At 44.4% G+C, this 22,072-nt stretch overlaps 1 protein-coding gene across 1 annotated transcript in view; it reads left to right on the top strand.

The window, feature by feature from the left end:
• The first annotated feature begins 1,518 nt into the window (after positions 1–1,518).
• Positions 1,519–22,072, top strand: part of LOC309556556 (uncharacterized protein) — a 113,985-nt gene continuing 93,431 nt past the window's right edge. Inside the window, exons 1-3 of the mRNA XM_082259004.1 lie at positions 1,519–1,904; positions 4,958–5,120; positions 14,210–14,362. Of these exons, the coding sequence (XP_082115130.1) occupies positions 1,713–1,904; positions 4,958–5,120; positions 14,210–14,362 (508 nt within the window). The 5' untranslated portion in view covers positions 1,519–1,712. The remainder of the gene's footprint in view (positions 1,905–4,957; positions 5,121–14,209; positions 14,363–22,072) is intronic.

Genomic DNA, 22,072 nt, shown 5'->3' with positions numbered 1-22,072 from the left:
CTGCAGCCTCTGACCATTCCTTGTGCCATGTCCGCAGCCTCTAACCATCCCTTTTGCCATATCCGCAGCCTCTGACCATCCCTTGTAACATGTCCGCAGCCTCTGACCATCCCTTGTGCCATGTCCCTAGTCTCTGACCATCCCTTGTATTCTGCCTGTAGTCCTTGACCATCCCTTGTGCCATGTCCGTAGTCCTTGACTATCCATTGTTCCATGTCCTTGCCGTTGACCATCCCTTGTGCCATGTCCGCAGCCTCTGAACATCCCTTGTGCCCTGTCCGCAGTATCTGACCATCCCTTGTGCCATGTCTGCAGTCTCTGACCATCCCTTGTGCCATGTCTGCAGTCTCTGACCATCCCTTGTGCCATGTCCCTAGTCTCTGACCATCCCTTGTATTCTGTCCATAGTCCTTGACCATCCCTTGTGCCATGTCCGTAGTCCTTGACCATCCATTGTTCCATTACTTTTATAGGTGGCAGGAGAGGTACTTCCTGGACATTTCCAATCTTACCGGAGCCGTCAGTAGGCCTGGAACCAATCTGGTGTCTAGTCATCGACCAAGCTAGCCCCCACTCAGCTCTATGCCCTTGGAGGACTGGAGCGACATCTGATGTCACTTCCTGTTCTCGGGCAGACTGTCAGGAAGGGATCTTTTCTTTCTTTTTTTTTTTTGCTTTTAAAGATAAACAAAAGACCTGGGGTCTTTTTGACCCCAGATCTCTCAATAAAGAGGACCTGTCATGCTTATTTCCATTACAAGGGATGAAATAAAAGTGAAAAAATAAAAATAATTAAAGGGACAGTGTACAAATAAAAAATAACATAAATAAGAAAAAAAAAAAAACTTAAATCGCCCTATCCCTCCGAGCTTGCGTGCAGAAGTCGCACCCGAGTATGTAAACGGTGTTCAAACCACATATGTGAGGCATCGCCGCAATCGTTAGCGCGAGAGCAATACATTCTCCTCTGTAACTCCAAACAGGTAACCTGTAAACATTTTTTAAAATGTCACCTATTGAGATTTTGAAGTACCATAGTTTGTATGCAATTTTAAAGCATGATATGTTAGGTATCTAGTTACTTGGCGAAAAATCATCTTTCACATTATACAAAAAAATTAGGCTAACTTTACTGTTTTGATTTTTTTTCTTAATTCAATAAAGTGTATTTTTTTTTAAAAAATTGCGTTTAAAAAGACCACTACACAAATACAGTGTGGCATAAAATATTGCAATGACCGCCATTTTATTCTCTAGGGTCTCTGCTAAAAAATAATAATAAATAAATAAATAATGTTTGGGGTTCTAAGTAATTTTATAGCAAAAAATACTTACAAATACTTACAAATGTCATTATATATTTTCTGAAAGCAGAGGCCCTGTAGAATAAAAAGATGATAACTCACAATCAAGATCATCAAGATTTTTTTATCATCAAGTCACTCTGAGTAGCTAGAATGTCTGTAGCAGTACAATTGTCGGTTAACAGGGAAGGGCCTGAAATACAGCCAACAAAGGAGGAAACTTTTTTTCCTGGCCTGCTGATAAAATGTCTGTATAAGTCTGAGAATTTCAACATGAATTGGCATTCATCGCTAGGACTTTAGAAGCACAGATTAGGTCAGATGCGGTCACTGTCTGCCTTATATTTTAAAGAATTGTATTTTTGTATTTAGAAGGTAAAGTCTAGCTGGAGAGAGATCACATTAAGTATGCAGCTTCTGGGTACGCCGTCTGTGTGGACCACAACACTTCTAGGACTTGCAATCACTGTCCTTGCTCTGGTGGCCATTTGGGTAAAGAACAGAAGAGGAGCCAACTACCCTCCGGGACCCTTCCCACTGCCTCTGATTGGAAATATTTTCCATGTGGATTTCAACAACTTTCCAGAAAGTTTATCAAAGGTAAAAATGAAAAATGCTATACTATTAAAGCATTAAACATTAGAGAAAAGTGAGAATCTCTGTCAGGTTTATATTGCAGTCCTTATTATCTTCCTATTGCTTCTTACAAAAGTGAAGCTAGCTGGGAGTGAGAGGGGTTAGAGCAGTACTAAAACCCCAAAACAAACATTTATTTATAAGAATTATTTGCAGATTACCAATTCTTAGATGTGGTGGCTACATTAGTTTTCCTTTTTTTAGGCTTTCTGTTTTTTATCTTCACCTAGTGATCCTCCCAGTAAGACTTTAGTTAGATGTGTGTCTAAACATACTGCTTCTCTAAAGAGTGATCAACATTCGGATCGCTTTTCAGAAGCGGTTGACAGGCAATGAAGTTTTTGGTGCAAAGCAAAGCCTTGTGACCGTGGCATGTAAACACCCCTGTCATCTGCCAATGCAAGCTTAGCCTAAGTTTTTTTTAAAGACCAAGCTGTCCTGCAAAAGTGACAGTTAAGGGTTGAGATAAACCATTTACCACTGACAATGGACAGCTTTTATTTAGTCATGTAAAAACTATTATCCCCCTCCAAAAAAAAATATTTTTAGGCACCTTACACATGGCGCCCGCTGCTCTGTTGAACAGGCAGAATCTGTGAGCAGATTCCCTGCTGAATCAGAGCTGAAAGTGGTTCTAAAGACTGTTGCTCCCCCCCTTATATTTCAGCTGAGCCCGATCCCGTTCCAGTGATGTACACAAGAGCAAAAGCTCTTCCGGGTCTCTCCCTCTTTTTGGACATTGGCTCCTGCTTCTGTCAATCACAGCCAGCAAGGACGGAGCTGGGGGCGAGGTCCAGCCATATTCTGTGTGTCTCATAGATATCCCAGAGACGGCTCAGGAGTGAGCACGCATAAGTGCCCCCAGAGAAAGCAGCTTGCTATGGGGGCGCTCAGCAGGGGGGAGGAGCACCGGTTGGGAGCCTGCGAAGAGGAGTATTGGGGCTGCTCTGTGCAAAACTACTGCACAGAGCAGGTAGGTATGACAGTTTTTGTTATGTTAGAAAAAATCTGAACCTTTACACCTCATGCACACTGGACGTTTTTATAGCTGCTGTTTTTGGCGTCAGACGTTTTTTTCTGCATCCAGTAAACTCCCCAGCATGTTATCCTATGTGTCCATGTAGACATTGGCTGTTATCAGCAGTTTTTGGCAGGGGCATTTTCTAGCTGGAAAAAAAATCCCAGAACTAGTGGGTTTTAAGAGGAGGTTTCCAGCTGAAAAAACGCTCTAACTCTGATAAAAGCTTAGAAAATGCTGAAAAACGCTACTGCAAAAAAGCTGAAATACGCCTTCTACAGGTACAGCTTTCTACTGATGTTTTTGATAATGTCCAGTATGCATGAGGCCTTACAAACACTTGAATGCCATTTTTTTTACATCTATGCCCATTCAGTTTATGTCTGCATTTACATAGTAAACACCGGCAGACCAGTGATGGCTCTATGGGTAGTCAGATGTACTGTAAATGGACGTGTCCATTGTACATCAGGCTACCTCTGCTCTGTCATGTTTAGGTCTGGTAAAACAGAACAGATGCAATCCTTTTCTTTTCAGATTTGGGCGGACTCAGAGGTAGACTGGTAAACGGACACAAGCCTGTTTACATCAGCCTGCCCAAAGACTCAGATGGAGCTTCTGAACACGTCCACCTTAAAAACAGACAGGTGGACCTGGTCGGTAAGCCCATGAGAATGGGGCCTTAGGCTGCATTCACATCTCTGCATATTGAATTGCGGCAAATTTGAGAGCGCTGAGGTGTCAATGACAAATCGAAGAAAGCATATTTGAGATGCCATTCATTTGAATGATGAAAAAATACTGTGAAATCGCGGCAACCCACATTACATGACGCATGTAGCTCTTGGATGTTTTTTGGGCAAACCGCTTCATGCAAAGCGCGTTGCCGCGATTGCAGTGCGATTTATCACAACAGAACCACACCGCGATTATAGGTGCCATTCAAAATGTGCTTTTTTCAATTTGTCATTCACTCCTTGTCACTTTGAAATCGCAGGCAGAATCACGAAAATCTGCCCGCGATTCCAATTGCCAAGATGTAAAAGCAGCCCTACTGTAACTGCTTAAAGCGGAGTTCCACTCATTTTTGTGTTTATTAAGGCCTCATGCACACAGGGCATTTTTACAGCTGCTTTTTAGGAGCGTTTCCAAGCTGCAAAAAAAAAAACCCCAGTGCCATCGTGTTCTGAGGACCTGCGCTACAACTGTAAAAAAGTCTGACACTGCTAAACCCAGCCTAACGCCGGATACAGCCTTAAGCCGCATCAATCGTTTTTTTTCCCTATGAGAGCCCATTGAATTGAATAGAAGTCGCATTCAAGTCGGATTATGATGATCCGACTTGTGATGCGACTTGTGCTCTGAGGATCTTGAAGGGAAACCACACGCCAAAATAAAAAAAACAAATAAAAAACTGAGTAGGGTCCCCCCAAAGATCCATGCCAGGCCCTATGAGTCTGATATGGATCTTGAAAGGGAACCCCATGCCAAAATGGAAAAAAAAAAAAACTGGTGTGGGGTCCCCCTCCATACCAGATTCTTAACTGAGCATGCAGCCTGGCAGGTCAGAAGAGGGGACGAGCGAACACCCCCCCCCCCCCCCACCTTCCTGGATCATACCAGGCCACACACACCTTTCATAGCTGCTATACACATTAAACAAAAATCATTTGTTTTGTTCCCATGCTAGAAAGATGTTGGGAATGAACTGTCGAAAGAACTGTCGAAAGTTGTGTACACAGTATCAGAAAATCGTACGATCATTCCTCAGAAAAAAAATGTTTGCCCCGATTTTCCTATAGTGTGTATGGGCCATGATGTGCAACTGACATACACATATTTTTATTTTGCTGTGCTTGGTATGGATATTGTTAGACTTCATCTGAAATCCTTCCTTTTTAAAAGTAAACAGAACTGAGACCTTTGTTTTGCTGCTATATAATGACCTATACTGTTCAGTGTCACACTTTTCATTTGCAATATTTTTTTCTGATTTCAGTTGCGGACGCAGTATGGAGACATATTCAGCCTTAACATATTCTTTGAAAAGACTGTTGTGGTAAATGGATATGATGCCGTTAAGGAGGCTCTGGTCACAAAATCGGAAGACACTTCAGACAGACCCTCTATTCCCATGTTTGAACATGTCGGATTGAATAACGGTAATTAATGGAAATATTATTTTGGAGCCAGTGAGGTTGGACAGCAACCTGGGGTGGGGAAGGGGGGAATGGGGGTGCAAAAAATGATTTGGTGTACCCATTGATCCTTTTAAAAAAAAATATTTCCAAAAGAAGGTTGCCATTTCTGGCCTCATTGTAAAAACGGAAGTTGTTTGGTTCAGTGGCTTAGCTTATGTCACATACTCTGGGGCATTGAATCAATAGTAATAAATCAACTGGATCAGCATGATAGCCAGGCAGTTAGTAATGGCAGCCATGTTTTTCTGTCAACAATGCAGGAACCAAGTGCCTATGTTTTTCTACTGCTCAGTCCTATGAGCCTGGTGAGGGCACTGGATGATGAGACTAGGACCTTGACATTACCCCACGGCATGAGTGAATCTGTGCCCAGACTAAGCACACTAAAGTGTTTACATATTCTGAACAATCAATAAAAGGACTTAAACACAAGCCCTTGTCCATCTCTGAAGTTGTAGATAATTTGGAGAGTTTCTGTGAAATGATGAAAAACAACAGTACCTAAACTTTTTCCTAGGTGATGCTTTAAATGCCTTTACAGGTAATCAATCAATAAATCAATCAATTTAGAGTTAACCATTAATATGGTCCTTGAATGATTACTCTCTCTCTCTCTCTCTCTGATGTTGGAAGTGATAAATCACATTTGGTGAAGTTGCTGTTTACATACACTTGTGGGTTCTATGGCTTTAAGTTTGCATGTGTGAGTAGGGGGAACAGGGGATGTTTTAAAATTCTTTTTTTAAAATTGTATCTATTTAACTATTTAATTGTTTCACTTTTTTCATTTAAAGTAAATGTATGGACTTCTCACACATAATCCCCTCCATGCTACAGCGTTGGTGTGATGTTGCAGCTTCCCCACATCTCTAAGACTGAAAACTGATTTATCACATGACCGCTGATCGCTCAGTCTTTGGTCTGCTTGGAGCGGAGAGCAGCGACTGTCAGTCACCTCTCTTCACTCTGCCCTCCAGTGCTCACTGGAGTGCCAAGGAGGGAAGGGGGTGGAAGCTGTTGGCTTCTGATTTCAGTGGGACGCTGAGAGACAGCCAGCTGCTGATTGTCAGTTATTATTGTCAATTGTCAATATTGTCAGGATCCTTTAGTTTAGAGCCTGGAGTGGCTCTGCCATGTCAGATGATAGAGGGCAATAGCCTGCTATTAGCTGGCTCTTGGTTACAGGAAAGCAAAAGTAAGTGCACTCCTGTGACCCAAAAGAGAAGCTTTGCCCATACTTCTCTTTTAACTTTAAAGGGGGGAAGCAGGAAGATTTGTTACAGCACTATCTTGATCAACTTTTCTCCTTTAAGGGTGTGCCCCTTCCCTAACATCAGTGTGTGCCTCTTATAACGGAGTTACACTATGTTTTGCATTTTGATGTTTTATTCTATGCTCCACGACTGAGGGATGATTTGAGGATTATTCCTACTCATGAGTGATTGACTGCACAAAGCCGCGTTTATATTATCGAAGAAGTTATTTCACCACGCTGTGAACTCTTTACCAAGTTAAGTGACTTTATTTGGCGCTGCAAACATTTTTACTATTTTTCTCTTTTAACTTGCCCACTATGTGATAGCATGGGCAGGTGACAGGTTCTCCTAATGGAGACATCAGGGGTCTATTAGACTCTCAACCCCCCCCCCCCCCCCAACTGCAAGTGTAAATGAGCCTTAAATGTGCTCCATAATTCTGATAGCATATATCCTCCCCAGCCTGAAAAATATACATGCTGCACTTTACACCGATGACAATAAACATTAAGTCATGTCTTCACAAGCACAGAAATCATCTTTCTGAGTCACACGATGAGATGACACCAGTAATATTTATAGTATTACAGTACTGCATCACTTCACAAAAATGTCCTTGTTGTGTCACTACTTTAGGCCATGAGACTGAATTTTTTTGTTTGTTTTAGATAATGAAGGGAAGTGTTAAAACTTCTGTAAGGTTTGTATTGCTGTCTGTGTCCCTGCTGAATTGAATCACCATCTCTACCTGTCCTGGTAACCATTGTTATTGGCAGTGGCGGCTGGTGGTCAAAATTTTTGGGGGGGCAGCAAAAAGAAAAATGTAATAGGTATTGCTTCGTGCCAAAAAACGCAGTAAAAAAATTGCGTGACTTTGAAGCTGTGCCCCCTTCAATGCAATGAACACTGTGCTGTGCCCCCTTCAATGCAATGAACACTGTGCTGTGCCCCCTTCAATGCAATGAACACTGTGCTGTGCCCCCACAATGCAGAGTTCAGCGTGCATGCCCCTTTCAATTCAGAGCGCCACAGCATTGTCCCCAATCACTGCAGAGCGCCACAGCACTGTCCCCAATGATTGCAGAGTGCCCACAGCATTGTCCCCCAATGATTGCAGAGTGCCACAGCATTGTACCCCAATGATTGCAGAGTGCCACAGAATTGTACCCCAATGATTGCAGAGTGCCCACAGCATTGTACCCCAATGATTGCAGAGTGCCCACAGCATTGTACCCCAATGATTGCAGAGTGCCCACAGCATTGTACCCCAATGATTGCAGAGTGCCACAGAATTGTACCCCAATGATTACAGAGTGCCACAGAATTGTACCCCAATGATTGCAGAGTGCCACAGCATTGTACCCCAATGATTGCAAAGTGCCACAGCATTGTACCCCAATGATTGCAAAGTGCCACAGCATTGTACCCCAAGGATTGCAGAGTGCCCACAGCATTGTACCCCAATAAATGCAGAGTGCCCACAGCATTGTACTCCAATGATTGCAGAGTGCTCACAGCATTGTACCCCAATAAATGCAGAGTGCCCACAGCATTGTACCCCAATAAATGCAGAGCGCCACAGCATTGTACCCCAATAAATACAGAGCACCTCAGCATTGTACCCCAATAAATGCAGAGCGCCACAGAATTGTACCCCAATGATTGCAGAGTGCCACAGAATTGTACCCCAATGATTGCAGAGTGCCACAGCATTGTACCCCAATAAATGCAGAGTGCCCACAGCATTGTACCCCAATGATTGCAGAGTGCCACAGCATTGTCCCCCAATAAATGCAGAGCGCCACAGCATTGTACCCCAATAAATGCAGAGTGCCCACAGCATTGTCCCCCAATCAATGCAGAGTGCCCACAGCATTGTCCCCCAATCAATGCAGAGTGCCCACAGCATTGTACCCCAATAAATGCAGAGTGCCACAGCAATGTACCCCAATAAATGCAGAGTGCCACAGCAATGTACCCCAATAAATGCAGAGTGCCCACAGCATTGTCCCCCAATCAATGCAGAGTGCAGCGTGCGTTCTCCCTTCAATTTAATGCACTTACCTGGCGGCGGCGGGTTCTTCCCTCCTCGATCCAGTCCGTCCTCTCTGCGGCGGCGGCGGCGGGAAGGAGAGCGGCTTCTCCCTCGTCCTCCGAGCGGCAGTGACGGTGAGTGACTGACTCACGCACCGGCACCGCCCCCATTTTTTTTCTTTTTTTTTAGGGGTAGGGGGGCAGCGCCCTGGCGCCCGCTATGCACGGGCCGCCACTGGTTATTGGTATGCAAAGTGATAGGAAATCCAAAATATTAGAATTGTCACAGGAACAGAGGTGACAGAACAGTTTTTGGAGACATTTCTCCCTACTTTCTGCTGTGTCTCTAGGATAGGAAGTGAAGGGGAATCTCCCCAGTGAGATACAGACAGATTAAAAGAATGATGGGGAGAAATTGTTTTTGCATAGCTAGCTATTAAGCCATCAGCTAGATCATCGTGATAGATATATAAAGATCCACTTAAAACTCATGTTTGGGTTTTAGGTAGGTGTTGGCGAGTCAGTTTTTGGCTTTCTTGTAGGAACTCTAGTGACAATTTGTTAAGATACACTACATTGTCAAAAGTATTGGGATGCCTGCCTTTATACCCACATGAACTTTAATGGCATCCCAGTATTAGTCCGTAGGGTTCAATATTGAGTTGGCCCACCATTTGCAGCTATAACAGCTTCAACTCTTCTGGGAAGGCTGTCCACAAAGTTTAGGAGTGTGTGTATGGGAATGTTTACTTGGGGGCCTCTTTATCCATGTGATCGGCTGTGTCCAATCACAGCCGATCACATGTAAACACGGAAGTGCTGTTTATTGGCTCTCCTCGCCTCACACTGACACTGGGTGTGAGGCGAGGAGAGCCAATCAGCAGCATCTGCTTGCAGGGGAGACCTGTACAAGGATTTTGCCCCAGCAGTGCCCAGCAGTGATGCAACTCTGTGCCCATCAGTGACACCAATCAGTGCCCATCAGTGATGCCAGTAAAACAATTTTTTTTTTTAGCAAAAAATAAAAAACCCAGCAGTGATTAAATACTACCAAAAGAAAGCTCTATTTGTGTGAATTTTTTTTATTTTTTTTTATTTGGGTAGATCATTGCATGACCGCGCAATTGTCATTTAAAGTGTCACAGTGCTGAAATCTGAAAATTGGCCTGGACAGGAAGGGGGTAAAGGCATCTGGGATTAGAGTTGTTTTGTAATTTCTCTGCCCACCTGAAGATAAGACACCTCACTCACCCAGCACTTACTCACACAACCTGTTATGTTTAAAATATTTATTAGGTGAAGCATAGCCTGAATGAAGAGAAGATTAGCAAGTTTACTTAGGGCTCTTTCACACAGGATGTCCGTCGGACCGACTCTGTTTGTCTCAGCGGGAGATCGATCCGCCGAGCCCCCGCTGAGCAGGAGAATGACAGCTGTTCTCCGCACTGTGTGCAGAGACACAACTGTCAGAGCCCCATCGGTCCTTTCTCATCCGATCCGATCCGATCCGCTGGATGGATGGAAAATAGGGTTTCCATCCGTCCAGATTTGACGGATCGGATCGGGTGTCAGCGGACAGTCTCCGCTGATATCCGATGCCCCATAGAGATGCATGGGGGGACCGTTCAGATCCGCCAAAAAAACGGACAGGCGGATCTGAACGGTCCGCCTGTGTGAAAGGGGTCTTATACAATCAACCAATAAGAAAAATGCATTATTTTGAGAGATATGGTTAACCACCTGCAGCATTCTGACTATCAGTAATTAAGAGAATTGAATTGCCTTTACTCAACAACATTATATAAAGTCAGTCCCAAATTGCTATAACAAACCCAGATAGCAAGGATAACTTCCCACAAATTTGTGGCAGTGTTAAATTGTAAGTCTGTTAACCAGTTCAGCCCCGCCCACCGTACATTTACTGCGGCACTCAGCCGCTGCTGGGCAAAGCGACGTAGTCCTACGTTGCTTGCTCGTGCCGCTCTGGGGCGCTCTCCCGCGCGCCCTTGGCCCCGCTGATGGTCTGATTGGGTTCAGAACCGATCAGTCATAAGGTCCAGGCCAATGATTTTTGGCCTGGACCTGTTGATTGGTCCTGCCCAATCAGAAACTGACCTGTGCCTGTGTAATGTAAACACAGGCACAGAAATGACCCGCTCTCTCCTCCTAAAATCCTTTTTGGATTCATCGAGAGGAGAGAGAGGATCAAAACTGTGAGTACTGCACCAAGCACACCCACCCACACGTAGATAGGCACATTTACCCCCCATCACCGCCCCCCCCAGTTAACCTCTACACCCCCTGTCACATCGCACACTGTATACAGTATATAGCATTTGCCTATATTTCTGTATTAGTGTGACTTGTGACTTGGTTTAGCGCTTGCGACCTTTTATTTTAGGCTTAGAATACCCGCCACCACCCCAATAAAGATTTAACCCCCTGATCCCCCCCTGATCACCCCCAGTTAACCACTTCCCCCCTGTCACATTGTACACTATATACAGGTAATATAGTGTTTTTCTCTATTTCTGTGATAGTGTGATTGTGACTTCAGTTAGCGCTAGCGAGTTAATTTCTGTCCCAAGTAGGTTTAGGGTCCCCGCCACCCCCCCAATAAAGATTTAACCCCCTGATCACCCCCAGTTAACCCATTCATTGCCCTGTCACAGTGTCACTTTTATAGTGTACAGTTTTTTTTCTGATCACTATTATTAGTGTCACAGGTGACATTAGTTAGCGTTAGTGTCAGTTTAGGACAGCGCAGATACCCGGCACATAGTTAAAAATATTAGTTAACCCCTTGATTACCACATACACACACATACACACACACATACACACACATACACCTCCATTACTAGTATAGTGTTTGAACAGATCAATATCTGATCTGATCATAACTATACTAGAGTCCCCATAGTTTAGTGTTCCCAAAACGCGGTGTTTGCACGATCAGCACTGATTCCTGCCAGCATCTGCGTTTAACCCCTCTGCCCAGCCCACCCCACCCCACCCCACCCGACCCAGGCAAGTGCAGTAATCATTTGATTACTGTCACTTCCAAAAAACACAAAACACACAAAACCGCTGTGTTAGCAGAGTCAGGCCTGATCCCTGCTAGCACTAGCAGTTTTTTTTGGTAGTGGTTGAAATAGTCCTTGACAACCAGGTGCTTTTTTACCTGTGAGTCAGAGGCCTACAGTATACTGACCATGTCAGATGAGAGCAATGGGGAAGCCTCACTGGCAGAATCAGGGTCAGTATACGAACCTGAAGAGAGCAGTGGCTCCCTGACAGATAGCTCTGACAACGGATGGGTCCCTGTTAAGATCAGGCGTACCCGACCCTATTCTGGAGTTACTGAGGTGCAGGAATTGCAGGGTGCTCATATGGAGCAGAGTTTCGGTACTAGTGCCGCTCAATCTTCTGGTGAACTGGCAAGCACCAGCGGCCTAGTACACCCTGGACCTAGAACAACCAGCACTGCAGTATCACTTGGTGATGTGGCGAGTCCCATAAGTGCAGTTCAAGCTGGTGTGGTGACTAGCACAAGTAGTGGCCCGCAGCCAACGCAAGTTTGAAGACAGGCCCGTAGAGCCCATAGTGCCCTCCCTGATGCACTGGCATATCCTAATTGGCAGCCCAATGATACTACAGCGCCCGTACTTCCCCCATTCACTGCCCAACCTGGAATCCACGTGGAAACAGCCAATTTTTCTCCCCTGAATTTTTTTGAGCTGTTTTTCACAGAAGATCTTTTTCAGATCTATTGTGGACCAAAGCAATTTGAAGGCTGGTCAATTCATCGCCGCCAACCCAAATTTGGTCCTTGCCAGACCATTCGGCTGGAAACCTATAACGGTTTCTGAGTTTAAAACCTTTCTGGGCCTTTCCTTCAACATGGGCATAACCAAAAAGAGTGAGTTGCGGCTATATGGCTCCACTAACCCAATTCACGTGTTCTCTGCTTCCATGTCCAGGGCGAGATACGAGCAAATTCTGCGGTTCATGCACTTTAACGACAATGAAATCTGTCGTCCTCGGGGAGACCCTGAATATGACCGGCTCAACAAACTTCGGACCCTCGTAAACCAATTCAATCAGCGGTGTGAAGCCTTGTTTACCCCCCACAAGTTGTCTGGGTTGATGAGTCCCTGATTAAGTTTACTGGCCACCTTGCTATGAAGCAGTATCTCCCCAGCAAGCATGCCAGATACGGGGTCAAGCTGTATAAGCTGTGTGACAGGACCACAGCTATACAGTTAGTTTCCGGGTTTATGAGGGAAAAGATAGCACTGTGGAGCCCCCCAACTGCCCAGACTACATAGGGAGCAGCGGCAAGATAGTTTGGGACTTGGTGTCACCCTTATTCGGAAAGGGGTACCATTTGTACGTGGACAATTTTTATACAAGCTTGCCACTTTTTAGTCACTTGCTTGAATTACAAATTGGCACATGTGTATTAGCGTAGGGTACAGCACGACACAGTTTATGGCACACTAACACAGGGTCTCGGAAGATGTTCGATGGCTATCGACATTTTGAGAGACCCTAACCTGGAAAGTTGCAGTTGAAAAAAAAAGAGTAAAAAATTAAAATTACAAAAAAAAATTACAAAAAGTTACAAAAGAAATTATAAAAAAAATATAAAATAAAAAAGTCAAAAATAGTTGACATTTGAGTTATTTTTCTGTTCTTACTCTGCTCTTCTACTTCTACTCTTCCTACTGTACTTTTACTGTACTTTGTTATTATTTTTCATTCTATTGTTAACCAGTTTGCCTTGCAGGTACACTCATCAGCTGCCACACAGATTTTATAAATTCTGACACAAACAGCATTTGCGCTCAGCATATATGGAAATCTCTGATGGCAGCGCTGTAGGAGGTGCTTTCACCACCGCAGTTAAAAAAACATTAGGTATACATGGAATTTTGTCATGTATACCCATCATTAGAAAGTGGGTTTGGATGTTTTGGGCGGCTAATGGTGGGTGTACTACACAATTTTCTTGCGGAGATTTCGGTTAGGTTCTCTTTTTTTCATTCAGCCCACAGGCTTCATGAAAAAAAAAAAACCCTACACTATATGCCAAACAAGGACCAGCAATGTACTGGTACGTTGCTGGACTTTGAGTGGTTATACCAGGATGATGCCTGCAGATTTAGGCATCATCTTGGTATTGTTTTTTACAGCCAGCGGTCGGCTTACATGTAAAAGCGATCCTAGCAGATAATTAGCCGCTAGACTGCTTTTACAAATGATATTTTGCTCACGCATACCATTGGTATATGTGAAATGACACCCCAAAATACATTCTGCTGCTTCTCCTGAGTACAGGGATACCACATGTGTGAAACTTCTTGGGAGCCTAGCTGTGTACAGAACCCCAAAAGCCAATCACCTCCTTCAGGTTTTCTAATGGCGTAAATTGTTTATTTTACCTCCACTACCTGTCATAGTTTCAGAGGCCCTGAAATTTCAAGATAGCACAACCCCCCCCCCCCCCCCCCAAATGCCCCCTGCACTGGAGACACTCCATAGATGGGCATTGTAAAGTAGTCTCCTTGAAGATGGCTGCTGCGCTTCTGAATTAATGAATATTCAGTTTAACCCTGTCCTCACTGCAGAAGGATAATAAAGCAGCAACAAAGGAAGAGGTTCAGCAGCAGTTATCAGCTACAGTCCAGGTTACATAAATTTAATTCACTTTTTATATGTTAGCAATCGTGGTAAACCTGTTTTTTTCTGGTGTAGGAATCGCATTCAACAGATACGGTCATCAATGGAAAGAACAAAGACGATTTGCTCTTTATACTTTGAGAAATTTTGGGATGGGGAAAAAATCTATTGAAGAGCGTGTACGGGAGGAGGCCAGCTACCTCTGCTCTGCTTTTAAGGATGAAGAAGGTAAGATCCTGCATGTGAGGTGTTGTACAGCATCCAATATTTTCTTCTGGGGTAACAATGTAATATTTAAAGAACAGGTTACAATGCACAGGGGATATATTGTTATGAATATAGTGGAATTCTGTGAAGCATATTCACACTATAGAGTGTTAAATACTTTTATGAATGACCTGCATTTTTTATGTGCAGGTTCAGTGTGATTAATAGATTTATAGGATGTCCTCACTATACCCATTAAAAAAAGATGTAACAGCCACATGGTTGAAAATAATGACTATTTGAGGAAATAACACACATTTGTATAGTATAGTGAATTGGGTTAGAGTTTGGATGCACATTCTAAGCACATGAGAAAATACTTGGGAGTGAGCAAGCCTGCAGACACTTATTTCAATGCTCTAATAAATACAGAACAAGCTTGCATTAGCATGACTAAGTTATATAAGAGGTCACCAATTATCAATGACCCCTGGCCTGCCTCCCAAGCTCTATCTCCCACTACCCAAAAAATAAAACCTCTTTACTCAAAGTGGAATTAAATGGCCATAAGGCATTTCATTATAAACAACATACAAATAAGTAACACAACATAACAATACAGGTCGACTTGGGTTGGAAGTCCTTGAAGGTACCATATTACTGAAGAGGTGAATGATGTAGCGCTTGTAATATTAAAAAATGAACTCCACAGTCCATATACAGATAAATAATGACATTGGATGGAAATCAAGTCTTTTCCAGAAAAACGTGCTCCCAAAAGTATTGCCAAGTACTTCACACTCCAACAGCTCAGTGTATAGAGACCACCGCCAAGAGAAAAGATGGCCCCTTACCGCAATATATCGATCCCCACTACAGAGATCAAATCCAGCTCATAACACACATCAATAGAACCCTTGCAGACAGTACCCGGCTTGTAGCGATATCCACATCAACTCCGCTCGATGTAGGCACAGGTAGAGGTGCATGTGTGAAGAAAGGGAACAACTCCCATAGTGAAGTACAGTAGTGAATAATTTTATTGATGCACTAGCTTAAAAATTGGCAACTCACATTTCGTAGCAAATCATACAGCATATCTCTCTCAAGGATCGCCTTCGGGACCTGGTTTCCAACCTAGAAAATGGCCGCCGCGTCCCCTCGTGTGTCCCAGCGTGGCGTGCCGCAGGCTCCTCCTACGCGTTTCATCAGTAAGTGACGTCGTCAGGGGGTGTGGCCTGTGGTAAACCAGTCTCTTTTATGCGCTGGACGGGACGGAAGAGGCGGAACTTCATACAATGACCCGAGACCGGAAGCCGAGCATATGCGCTCCAACCAACGGGTCAAGATGTCACTACTCCATATCCTGGTACCAGTCTTTTGCGTACCAGCTCCCTGGAAACATGCGTTCCAATGACCGGAACCAGTATATCAAAAGAACCGATAATATCCAAGACCGAGTGCCATTGATAAACCAGCACCCCGGATATAAACCGAAAGATATGGGATATATAATAATATGGCATATGTGATCAATTGATTAACACAATGGGAATGCCATAAACGTCACATGAAAACATGACACGGCAAATCACCCCATGCATGGCCTATATCGGAACCAATGGGAATATATGGAAATCTCTTGGCTTCCACTGCGTCCATACAGACCATACATGTATAGCCATATAGTGCTGTAATACACAAAGATGGCAACACCACAGAGGACCCACTACAGAACGCAGGGCCATCCTCCGGCCAAGAAAACAGGCCCCAAAGGCTATCTACTAAATACAGTGCCAATTATAAGAACCAAACAACAGAATTACATAATAACACATAAAGACAACAAAAAAGTTAAAAAAGTTTTTGGGCATCAATTGTTAAAACAATAAGATACAATACACCCCAGACTCATAAATGGTCTTAAAACTGCTATTTAGTAACCGAAGTTAGTGGCAATGATAAATAATCAAAACATGGGACATCAAAAGGACACATCAATTAGGCATTATTAATGAATGCGTTGATGTCCCAATGGAGGTTTAACCCGCGGGGGGATACGTTTTCAATCAGTAAATCCAGCTGGTTTCCAGCTGGGAAACACCCTTTGTGCGATTGTCACCCCTCCAACTGCCAGAAAATGTATCAATACCCAGAAAGACAGTGCCTTTCGGGTCTCCCCCATGGCAAAGATCATAATTCCGCGAGACACTGTGCTTCGGGAATTTTTTGATTATATTTGCCACATGTTCCTGTAGACGCACATGTAGCATGCGAATCGTGCGGCCCACATATTCGTGGCCACAAGGGCAGCGTAACAGGTAGACCACATGCCGCGTGGTACATGTGATAAACGGCTTAATTTTTACGTCTTGTTGAGTAGAGTTGGAGAAAAATAACTCAACTCTTCTAGTCCTACAAGCATTAATTTTGCAAATGGCACAGCGTCTACAGGGGTAAAAACCCCCTCTTTGTTGGAAGAATGAAACAGTTTTAGGCGGATCTATGATATTAGGAGCTACTTGTAGCCGCAAAGGGGGCACACCCCTAAAAATAATCTTAGGGGCTACCGGCAACACAGATCCCAATATACTGTCATTCTTCAAGACGTGCCAATGCTTGCGGATGATTTTTTTGACCGAGAAGTGCTGGATGGAATATGAGGAAAAAAAGGCATACTGAAAATCCCCATTTCCATTCCGCACTCTTGGTTGCAACAGATCTTCCCTATTACGGTTATCGGCCTGCACAAGGGCCCTCTCGAGGTCCTCCTCCTTGTACCCTTTCTCCAAAAACTTGGATTTTAGGGTGCCTGCCTCCCGCAAGAAATCAGATCTCCTAGAGCAATTCCTCTTCAGTCTGAGGAACTGACTGACAGGAACGGATTTAAGCCACGCCACATGATGGCAGCTGGATGTGTCAATAAATCAGTTCCTGTCAGTCTCTTTGAAAAAGGCAGAGGTTTCTAGGGCATTACCCGCCACCCTGATCCTGAGATCCAAAAAATGGATCTCAGAGCTGCTGCTTTTCATGGGTAAGCCTAATGCCCCTATCATTGGTATTGAGCTCTGAGATGAATGAATCTAAAGATTCAAAATCGCCATCCCATAAGAGGAGGATGTCATCGATGTACCTCCGCCAGAGGACAACCTCTGGTCTCGGAACGTCACCGATGACATCCTCCTCCCACTTGACCATGAATAAATTGGCCATACTTGGCGCGAATTTCGCGCCCATGGCCACACCCTTATTTTGTCTGTAGAAGGTGCCCCTAAACCAAAAGAAGTTGTGGGCCATAGCATAGTCAAGCAGGGTCAAAATGTATTGGCACTGAAAACTCAACATACTACTTTGTCCCAAAAAGTGCTCAACAGCTTCCCTCCCATGCCGATGTGAAATCATCGTGTAGAGTGACGAGACATCGGCAGTAGCTAGAATATATGAAACAAACAAAGATAAAATTCCCAGTTCAATTTGCCAACCAGTCTGCTTACCAACCAAATTGGCCTGTCTAACAGTTTGCGTCAATACAGGGGTTTAGTTAGCACACATTTGCAAACGCATGTGAAAGCTGCAGGGCCACGTCAAGGCTCCCTGTTACCTGCAGTCCTAACTCTAATGAATTTTAAAGAGTCTCCACAGTGGGAGCACATGCAAGCTAATGGATAGATAGGGGGCAGGTGAGCCTGGAGGTGGCCCATCCCTCCTGAAAGGTAATTGGGGGCATAATGGAAGCCCAGCTGATAGTATTACAGCAAAGGCACCCAGTATGTCCACTCACCAGTACACATATACAACAAAGAAAATGGCCTCTGCCCCCACCTATAACTGGCCTTCATAGCAAAGAACACATGGAAGGGCAACGCACATGAAACAAACAAAGATAAAATTCCCAGTTCAATTTGCCAACCAGTCTGCTTACCAACCAAATTGGCCTGTCTAACAGTTTGCGTCAATACAGGGGTTTAGTTAGCACACATTTGCAAACGCATGTGAAAGCTGCAGGGCCACGTCAAGGCTCCCTGTTACCTGCAGTCCTAACTCTAATGAATTTTAAAGAGTCTCCACAGTGGGAGCACATGCAAGCTAATGGATAGATAGGGGGCAGGTGAGCCTGGAGGTGGCCCATCCCTCCTGAAAGGTAATTGGGGGCATAATGGAAGCCCAGCTGATAGTATTTTCTTTGTTGTATATGTGTACTGGTGAGTGGACATACTGGGTGCCTTTGCTGTAATACTATCAGCTGGGCTTCCATTATGCCCCCAATTACCTTTCAGGAGGGATGGGCCACCTCCAGGCTCACCTGCCCCCTATCTATCCATTAGCTTGCATGTGCTCCCACTGTGGAGACTCTTTAAAATTCATTAGAGTTAGGACTGCAGGTAACAGGGAGCCTTGACGTGGCCCTGCAGCTTTCACATGCGTTTGCAAATGTGTGCTAACTAAACCCCTGTATTGACGCAAACTGTTAGACAGGCCAATTTGGTTGGTAAGCAGACTGGTTGGCAAATTGAACTGGGAATTTTATCTTTGTTTGTTTCATGTGCGTTGCCCTTCCATGTGTTCTTTGCTATGAAGGCCAGTTATAGGTGGGGGCAGAGGCCATTTTCTTTGTTGTAGCTAGAATATAGCTATCCCTCCACACTATGTCTTTGAGAATGTTTATCACCTGCATAGAGTCTCTCAGAAAGGAGGGTGTTCTCATTACCAGTGGCTGAAAAAAGAAGTCAATGTATTTACCCACCCGGGAGGTGCCTGAATCAATGCCACTAATGATTGGCCTCCCGGGTGGGTTCACCGCATCTTTATGCACCTTGGGCAGGTAGTACATAATAGGCACCCTTGGGGCCGATGGTACTAAAAAGGATTTCTCCTTCTTAGTCAAGAGCTTTCTTTCAAACCCTTCATCCACTAATGCAATAAGCTCCTTTTTGTAGGCCACAGTTGGATTACCCCTAAGAGGGATATAGGTCTCCCTATCGGACAGCAGCCTGTCCATCTCCCTATTATAGGCCGAGGTGTCCAAAATAACTATCCCTCCCCCCTTATCTGCTGGCCTCACAATTATATCCTCTCGTTTTAGAGAGCGCATCCCTCGTTTAAACATACTAGTCTGGTGCGCATTTTTAAGGCTCAGTTTATCCAGGTCCTTGGCAACCAAATCCCGAAACACCGTCAGGGAAGGAGCCAAGGGACCTGGAGGATTAAAGAGTGAAGCATTTGAAAATGGTGTGGCTTTCACTCCCATATTGTATTCCAACCTGGAGACAATTGGATTCCCCATGAAATGCCTCTTTATGCTCATTTTCCGCACATACTTATGCAGGTCTATAAACGTGTCAAACTTGCTAAGAGGTCGGGGAGGAGCATATCTCAGACCATGATTAAGCACATACTTCTCCTCGAGAGAGGGAAGCTGTGCTTAAATTAAATAATCCCTGGTCCTTCAATGCCGCCTTCTTTTTATTGCGGACCCTCCTCCCCCCTCTAGTCCCTCTCTTCCTTCTTTCTGCCTTTTGCTCCTTGGGGTACCCTCCTGAAAAGGTGTATTGGATGGCCTGTAAGGTCCATACCCCCCAGGTGGATTGGAGCGTGATCTTTGGGGGGGGGGTAGTAACTCTGTGGGTTGCGAGTCCATTGTTCCTCCCTATTCTGATAGTAGGGTCCCCCAGGCCGAAAGGGAGGTGTAAAGTCACTTTCTTGTGGGTGTGAGGTGATATACTGGGTCCCACCCTCAAAACCATCTTGCAGAGGTAGGAATCTGTTCTCGGAGGCCGGAAAGTTCCCTCTTTGTAAAGAGGCTGAACTCCCCCTGCCTCTTCCCCTACCTCTACCCCATCCACGTCCTCATCCCCGCCGATTCGCATGCTACATGTGCGTCTACAGGAACATGTGGCAAATATCATCAAAAAATTCCCGAAGCACAGTGTCTCGCGGCATTATGATCTTTGCCATGGGGGAGACCCGAAAGGCACTGTCTTTCTGGGTATTGATAAATTTTCTGGCAGTTGGAGGGGTGACAATCGCACAAGGGGTGTTTCCCAGCTGGAAACCAGCTGGATTTACCGATTGAAAACGTATGCCCCCCACGGGTTAAACATCGATTGGGACATCAACGCGTTCATTAATAATGCCTAATTGATGTGTCCTTTTGATGTCCCATGTTTTGATTATTTATCATTGCCACTAACTTTGGTTACTAAATAGCAGTTTTAAGACCATTTATGAGTCTGGGGTGTATTGTATCTTCTTGTTTTAACAATTGATGCCCAAAAACATTTCTAACTTTTTTGTTGTCTTTATGTGTTATTATGTAATTCTGTTGTTTGGTTCTTATAATTGGCACTGTATTTAGTAGATAGCCTTTGGGGCCTGTTTTCGTGGCCGGAGGATGGCCCTGCATTCTGTAGTGGGTCCTCTGTGGTGTTGCCATCTTTGTGTATTACAGCACTATATGGCTATACATGTATGGTCTGTATGGACGCAGTGGAAGCCAAGAGATTTCCATATATTCCCATTGGTTCCGATATAGGCCATGCATGGGGTGATTTGCCGTGTCATGTTTTCATGTGACGTTTATGGCATTCCCATTGTGTTAATCAATTGATCACATATGCCATATTATTATATATCCAATATCTTTCGGTTTATATCCGGGGTGCTGGTTTATCAATGACTGGCACTCGGTCTTGGATATTATCGGTTCTTTTGATATACTGGTTCCGGTCGTTGGAACGCATGTTTCCGGGGAGCTGGTACGCAAAAGACTGGTACCAGGATATGGAGTAGTGACATCTTGACCCGGTAGTTCCGGTGGTTGGAGTGCATATGCTCGGCTTCCGGTCTCGGGCCATTGTATGAAGTTCCGCCTCTTCCGTCCCATCCAGCACATAAAAGAGATTGGTTTACCGCAGGCCACACCCCCTGACGACATCACTTACTGACGAAATGCGTAGGAGGAGCCTGCGGCACGCCACGCTGGGACACACGAGGGGACGCAGCGGCCATTTTCTAGGTTGGAAACCAGGTCCCGAAGGCGATCCTTGAGAGAGATATGCTGTATGATTTGCTACGAAATGTGAGTTGCCAATTTTTAAGCTAGTGCATCAATAAAATTATTCACTACTGTACTTCACTATGGGAGTTGTTCCCTTTCTTCACACATGCACCTCTACCTGTGCCTACATCGAGCGGAGTTGATGTGGATATCGCTACAAGCCGGGTACTGTCTGCAAGGGTTCTATTGATGTGTGTTATGAGCTGGATTTGATCTCTGTAGTGGGGATCGATATATTGCGGTAAGGGGCCATCTTTTCTCTTGGTGGTGGTCTCTATACACTGAGCTGTTGGAGTGTGAAGTACTTGGCAATACTTTTGGGAGCACGTTTTTCTGGAAAAGACTTGATTTCCATCCAATGTCATTATTTATCTGTATATGGACTGTGGAGTTCATTTTTTAATATTACAAGCGCTACACCATTCACCTCTACATTTTTCCCGTGATCTGTAATTTCTAATTTAGGATCAGGTGTTGGCAGCTGTACTCAGAATTTATAAGCTTTTAGCTGATGTGAATTGTTCATGTATTATTTAATACTTTTTTACTGTAATAATTTTTTAGCGCAGCAATACCCCCATTTTATACCATATTACTGAAACATTGTTTCTGTGGCACCCACTAACTAAGATATGTCCCCCAGCCGCAAGACACCACCTCGGGGGCAATCCCAG

This window comes from Pelophylax lessonae (assembly GCF_965119305.1).
Source record: "Pelophylax lessonae genome assembly, chromosome: 5".
In the NCBI taxonomy this organism is placed as follows: domain Eukaryota; kingdom Metazoa; phylum Chordata; class Amphibia; order Anura; family Ranidae; genus Pelophylax; species Pelophylax lessonae.
The sequence above is the reverse complement of the archived record's forward strand: the minus strand, read 5'-3'. Positions and strand labels throughout refer to the sequence as shown.